The sequence below is a fragment of the Carassius carassius genome, chromosome 30 (genome assembly GCF_963082965.1).
Source record: "Carassius carassius chromosome 30, fCarCar2.1, whole genome shotgun sequence".
Classification (NCBI taxonomy): domain Eukaryota; kingdom Metazoa; phylum Chordata; class Actinopteri; order Cypriniformes; family Cyprinidae; genus Carassius; species Carassius carassius.
This window is the reverse complement of record NC_081784.1, coordinates 12,148,666-12,155,681: the sequence shown is the minus strand read 5'-3', so window position 1 is coordinate 12,155,681 and position 7,016 is coordinate 12,148,666. Positions and strand designations below refer to the sequence as shown.

At 38.9% G+C, this 7,016-nt stretch overlaps 1 protein-coding gene across 3 annotated transcripts in view; it reads left to right on the top strand.

The window, feature by feature from the left end:
- The first annotated feature begins 403 nt into the window (after positions 1-403).
- The window catches only part of LOC132110640 (netrin receptor UNC5B-b-like), a 51,104-nt gene continuing 44,491 nt past the window's right edge, over positions 404-7,016 (top strand). For 2 of the 3 annotated variants that reach the window (XM_059517413.1, XM_059517410.1), the window contains exon 1: positions 404-1,091. In XM_059517413.1, the coding sequence (XP_059373396.1) occupies positions 1,004-1,091 (88 nt within the window). In that variant the 5' untranslated portion in view covers positions 404-1,003. The remainder of the gene's footprint in view (positions 1,092-7,016) is intronic. The other variant, XM_059517411.1, reaches the window with a different exon arrangement.

Sequence of the window (7,016 nt, the reverse complement as noted above, 5' to 3'; positions counted from 1 at the left end):
CACACACACACACACACACACAAATGGTTAGATAAATAACTAAATTTTAAAATGAAAAATTTTCTTTAATTGTATTTGTATATATATATATATATATATATATATATATATATATATGTGTGTGTGTGTGTGTGTTAAAATATAGACAATTTAAACAATAATAATAATAATAATAATAATAATAATAACAATAATATACAATTATTTGTAAAAAAAAAAAAAAAAAAAAAAAAAAAAAAAACATTATTATTTAGGCCTAGCTATAATAAACATATATATATGATATAATATAATTAATATTTTTCTTCCTCGTGAATACCCGAATCCGTCTCCGGGCTTTCCGTGTTTCCATTCACATCTCTATTCGCGTCTCTGTTCGCCAGAGCTCAGTGTGGGTCTGAAGGTTGATGTTTGGTTGAGGGGAGATGAAAGTCTGGAGGCTCGCGCTTCATAGCCGTGTTGGTGTGTTTACACTCAGTACTCGAGACACAGACGAGCGGCAGCGTCAGACTATGGCGCTCCACAGATAACAGTGGAGATCTCACAACTAGGGCATTATATTTAACGCTCACGGACAACTTTTTCTTCTCGTCTCAACAGGAATAAAGCTGTCAAGTACTTTTGTTTTCCGTTCGTTCGCTGAAATTGTAGCAGTTTTCAAACCGTACCAGAGAAAACCCGTTCGCTGGTTCAGTGGAGTTGTGAATGAGATGAACTTTACGCAGGTTGTTGGCTATTTTGTGTTTCAACACGGACGGGGCTGCAATGTGCCTGACTGAGCATTTTGTGTAACTGTAATTCAACATATATAGCGTCCTTATTTGGGGAAATAGGTTTCGTTATAAATCACGGTGCGTTCTTTTGTAAGTTTGTGCAGTTTTAAGAGGAACCCGCCTCCACGTTTCCCACTATTTGAAGTATCCTTCGCAGAGGATTCGGCGAGATTCTTCCGACTGGAGCGAGAGCACCTGGGGGCATTTGGCAGTAGCGCGACCGGGTGAAGATGCTCTCAGCGTGGATACACCGCGATCATTCTCCCGCCTGCCTGCTCGGTTTAGCTCTACTCTGCACAGCCTTTGCGACCCATGCAGGTACGAGCCATTTTAATAAGAACATATTAATATTAATAATGTGCAAAGTTATAATAAACGCTTGCATATATTTTCCGTCTGAAACATACGGGAAAGCAGGTGTGGGTTTATAAGCAAGCGCGGTCACGTATACACGCACTCAAAACACAGATAACTTTAGTGATAATGAGGTCGTCAAGCAGGCCTTTGTGTTTCTCACTTTTTCGAGTCAAGTTATCAAGTTATGCTTTTTGGTTTATATACATAAACAGACGACTCATTGGTCTTTTAGAAAGAAAGCTACTTTAGTTTTTCTGGCCTGTTTTTATTATTATTATTTTTTATTATTACAACCTTGTACGAGAGACGGAAGCATTAATAGCGGAATTAAGGATACATTTATAGAATGTTTTTTGTTTATCCACTTTACTAAATGTCTCCATGCAGTATCTCTGAACTATAACAGGTGGCACTGTTAATTTAAAAGATTAAACTCTGTATGGTGATTAAATCTATCTATCTATCTATCTATCTATCTATCTATCTATCTATCTATCTATCTATCTATCTATCTATCTAAGCAGTGTAAGAACCAGATGAAGGGATGTGACTGCTTCGTGCACTCCTCTCTCTCTCTGCCTTCAGAGATGAATATTCTGTTGATCTCCTCTCTTTCTGCTTGCCATGCTGAGCTTCCAAGCAGCAGATAAAAAGCAGAACCCCTGGTGTTCTTGGAGTAATTAAGGTTTAGCTCAATGCCTTCCTAGCTCCTGAACGACAGAAAAAAACAAACCTCATAAAAAGGAAACAGCATCTGAGGGAAAGCAAGTGTGTTGCTTTAAAATCTGTTCCTCTCTGTTATTTTACTTTTCTGATTGAAGTAGTTTAAGTTTACATTAGCACATGCTCTTGATTTAAGTGGTGGTAGAAGTTCTTCTGAAGATGTTTTTAAAGCTTAATTTTTGTAGAGTAATTAATTTTGTTGAAAGTAGCTGAATTTTGCTTTAGTTTGTAATCGGTGATGTAGTCAGCAAGTTCATACTTTTAAATGATTTTGTACAGAAGAATTTGGAGGAGACATTTTTGAATTGACAGCAATGATTACACAGCAAGTTCAAAATTCCATTGAAAATTATCTAATAAAAATAACCAAACCATTTACTGACATATTTGACAAGTTCTGGATAATATTTACCATACGAAGGAGAAATATTCAGGAGTAGATCATGGTTTAATGTGTTATTGTTTCTGCATGAAGGATAGCCTACCTTCTGTCTGACCCTAGAAGTGACTGGAAGCAATGAAGCGTCAAAGAAATCTCTCTCTCTCTCAGCACTCTGGCCACATATGTAATCAGATTGACATAGAAGTGCACATTTAAAGGGTTAAGCAGATTGGTTTTCCAATGGGAAAGAGGAATCAGACAGAAAAAGGACAGGTTGATTTACTTCAGATTTGGAGACGGATGTGAACTGCAGTTTAAGTGTAATTTCTCGTAAAGATCTACCTGCAGTCCATTGTAGAAAACATGCCTATTTCAACCTCAAGGTTTTAATATAGACAAGATCGGGGCTAGCTGTCACAGAGGGAAGTTACTGAGAACTGTGTTTTGAGGATCTTTATTGGGGCAAGTTGTCACATGTGTTTTAAATGTTATAAATTGATCAAATTTATTTAACAAATTATTATTATTTTTATATATTTTTAATAGATGTTTGCGGTTTCATGATTTTATTTGTTTTATAATTAATTTCCTGTTAAAGATTGGCTGAACAGCCTGTAATGGACAATGTAACATACTGTAGTGAGACAACCCCCCCCAGAAAAGTTGAGAATAGTTAAGGATTATACAGAAAATAACTAGATAAACCCTCTCTTAGAATTATGTGTAACAATTAAGTGAACTTAATCTCTATACAGTATGTGAGAAACTTTACATGAACAGTCTAGATTTTACAGACAGAAGTACTCCAATCCTGTTTCTTGTTGAGATGGAGATGACAGGATGCCAGTGCATGTTTCATAGCATCCATAAAACATAAGAGTCAAGGTGGGTAGTGTTTATCTCCCCTTTTATTCTGTCCATTTCTGGATTCTTCCTCTCCCTCCTGTCTGTCTGTATTGTGGATGTGCTGAGCTCAGATTTCTTGTATGGTACAGCTCTTTCAGTGTTGACATACACATTAATTACCCAGACTGCCAGGAACCGACTTCTGGCTCTTTTGCCCCATCAGCTTTTCTCCTCCCTGTTTGTGCATGCGCTTTTGTGTATGCATGTGTGTTTGTTTGGCAGAACATCGCTGTTTACATGCTTGAGCTGGATAGAGATGGCTGACGTGTGCTGTTGTTTATGTAATGGAGTTGCATTGTCTGGATTTGCATGCATGGGTACGTGTTTTTAGAGTTGGAAAAGAGAAAAGATTTGAGACTGTTCTGAATAAGACCTAAACCTTTGAGTCATATTGTTTGGACAGTTTCAAGAGGATTAAGTTCAGGCCTAGAAAAGTGGGCGGGTGTAGGTCAAGCTAAAGTGCCTAAGGTCAAGATGGGGAAGGGAGGTGTGCTCTTGCTTGCCCATCATGTTCAGAGACCATAACATGTCGGATCCTCCCAGTCAAGGCTGCCGGAATTCTCCGCCGGTAGTCCAGGGCGTGGGGGGATAATTGGTTATCTCTGTGGTTGAGTTTGCTTGCTGTGAATTGTAAGATACACATTGTAAAATTCAGTTATGAATGCAAAATCTACAAAAGGCACAGAGAAGAAAACATAGGTAGGAAGAGATCCAGTAAGGCTTGTAATTAGGTCTAGAGGAAAGGAAATGCAAAGGAAGGAATGCATGGATCGGTGAGAGGTCTGGCAGAGATCTGCACCACCAGTCTTGTGGTGTGCATTAGCTTTATGGCCTCTGTGGGAGGCAGAGAGAGGGGTGAGGAGAGGGCACTGGAGGAGATCGCTGGTTTTCCACTCACCCCCATACTGTATTATTCATCACTGTAAAGTGGCCTTCTTTAATATTTTAAAGCAGTTTATGGTTGTGTGTGTGATCTGTTTATGATGCAGTGGATTTCTGAGGTGGTGTTGGACATGTGTCATCTGTGCAGGCAGGTGTGAAACCTGTTGAGGGTTATTAGTAACACTTAATTATTGCCAGAATGTATTACATGCTGATTTGTAATAATGATCAACTTATCTGTGTTGGTCAGAATTTAAATATTAATACATCAGTATTTTTTTACTTGGGAAAAAAAATCTATAACCATCCATTTAATGCATATGTACGATCAACATAAAAAAAAAGAAAAAAGCTAGTTAAACCATTACCACTCCCAAAATACTCAAGAACCTGATTTTTTTATTGATTTTGTGTTTGTGGTACACTGTACATTTATGTGGATATGTGTGTGTGAAGCATGAAGTGCAGCTGTATTCATCTAGTACTTAAGAGTGAAAGGAAGAGAGAGAGGAAAAGCCTAAGAAATATCTTCGAAAGATGTATTGAGATAGATGGAGCCCAGGGATTGCCTTTTTAATAGACTTTATTAAAAAAAGAGAGTGAGAGCGAAGTCAGGAGTCAGAAGCATTGGCATTCAAGCATCATTAAGTCCCTGGCACAGTCTGGGAGAAGAAGACTCTTGAAGGGGTGAGAGAAGGAAGGAGAGTGAGGAACAGTGACAGAGAGGAGCAAGTGATGAACAGATCATTGAGTGGAGATGTTTTTATTAAGGTTCTTATCGATGCCTGGAGCTCTTTGTATTAATGGCAGACATTTTTAATGCTTTGCCAATATTGTGCATGTACAACATCATAAATCTGGAAACAAACAGGAAAGAGAGTGTGTGGGAGAGGAAGAAATAGGACACTGGGTTAAAAAGATTTATTGCACGTCTCTCTCTGTTATACTTGATTCTGATTGGTCCATTGTTGCATTCTGATGTCTTGTGTTTATGTATAGGGATGATTAAAGGGGTCATATGATACAATTTCAAGTTTTCCTTCCTCTTAGGAGTGTAGCAAGCTGTTCGTGAATAGATAACATCCCTAAAGTTGCAAAGACTAAAGTTTCAAGCCCAAAGAGATATTCTTAATAAAAGTTTAGACTGGTTTAAACGTTTAAACGCCCCCACATGTCTACATCATGATGTGGGAAGATTTGCATAATGCCGCCCAAAAGTTCACACACAGAAATAAGGCATAACTTTGATTCTCGCTGTTGCTGCCGGTGCCATGTTGTGGAGATGCTGTTTCATTGTGCAAGTAAAAATACTTTGTTTGGCCTTCCAAAAGAGGACACAACTAGAAATCAGTGGTTAAGTTGTATTTACTGTTTCCTGATCCTGGGAGTAGACTACAATGCCGGCTTTTCTGACTCTCAGTCTGTAAGTACATTCTCAGAAAAAATAGGTACAGAAGCTGTCACTGGGGCAGTACATTTTCAAAAGTCACACCTTTGTACCTAAACAGTCCATATTGCTACCTTAAAGATACATATAAGTACCTAAAGTGTACATATTAGTACCCAGTGACAACTTTTGTACCTTTTTTTTCTGAGAGTATTTAAAAGATTTGCCACTGATGATTCAAACGCAAGTTTTGAGCATTGTAGAAAGTAGCGCTTGTTGTTGGTCGTTTCTCCAATCACAAATGCAGACATGGTTTTATGCTTACGTCACACAATGCCATGCAACACCTAAAAAAGACAGTATAAGTCATAATCCATAATTATGTCCCCACTGGATGCAACAAATGCCTCGTTTGTAATGGGTTTTATTGTTTTTGTCTCGTCTCGTCACGCCATCGTCATCTTTTAATACCAGAATAGCTGACTATAGTAAATATTACTTTGGCAAACTTTTAGCTTGTATACGGTGAGAATAAATTATTTGCTGTCAGATGTCATTATCACAAAATAAACCTCTTCAGCTTCACGTTAGAGTCCTGAAAATCCTTTCTAGGTTTATTTTGCAATAACTTCCAGCTGATGTTGCAAAATAAATGGAATTGTAGTAGTAGCAGAAAGACTGACTTAGAGGATACATAAACAAGAGGAACAGAGAATCTGTTCAGAGAGTGTTGAGGGGGAACGTTATAAAGTGCATGTTGGGAAAGCAAAGAAAGAGACTTTAATGAAGTCAAAGCGAGGAGTGGATAGTTGAATAGAAATACAAGATAGGGAGACTCTTCACCTCACCCTGGTTTACGGCAGCTGGGTGGTGGTGGTGGGTTGGAGAGGCGGAAATTGACAGGGTCCATAGAAGAATGACTTGGTGGGGTGGCTTTGTGCCGGGCTTGAATAGAGAACTGAATGTGGCTCTTTCTACCACCATGTGTGGGGTGTTTGTGGGGTGAAGGGCGAGGGGGAGGAGGAGTCTGTGTACTCGTAACTCCTTTAGGCAGTGAGAGAGTGACTGATGTTGTATGTTTGTGTTTCCTGTCTCAGCTTTCCATTCATAGTCACACTTCTTATTCAGTCCTCACAAACAATGAGCTGACATGTTTGAGTCAGAATACATAGGGCTTTCTCATCTTTTCTTCTTGTAAATGCCAGCCTATCAACTCCTAGCTTCACACTTCCCTTCTAGGAAATGCCTGAATATTTCACAGTGAGCCAGACCTGCAGCCGAGGCTCATGCCAAGCCAACAGTGTCTTTGGCGGACAGCCTTTCCCCAGGCTGCTGTCTGGCATCGTCCATTGATTGCTGCATACAGTAGCATCTATTCCAAACACAACTGCATGATAGACATCCAGGCCCATCAGTCACTCATTCTGTCAAAGGGTTTGCTTTGAGTTGTGCTGGCTAGAGAAACGATACTCCTCATTTTGATTGATAGATGAAGGTGACTTGAAAAGTTGGTCTTTTTTTAACAGGCAAACCGATAGCTTGCATCATGATCTTGAAAGTAATATGTGAAAGTTAAAAGAGCTATACAAATCAGGAGTGAAGAGCC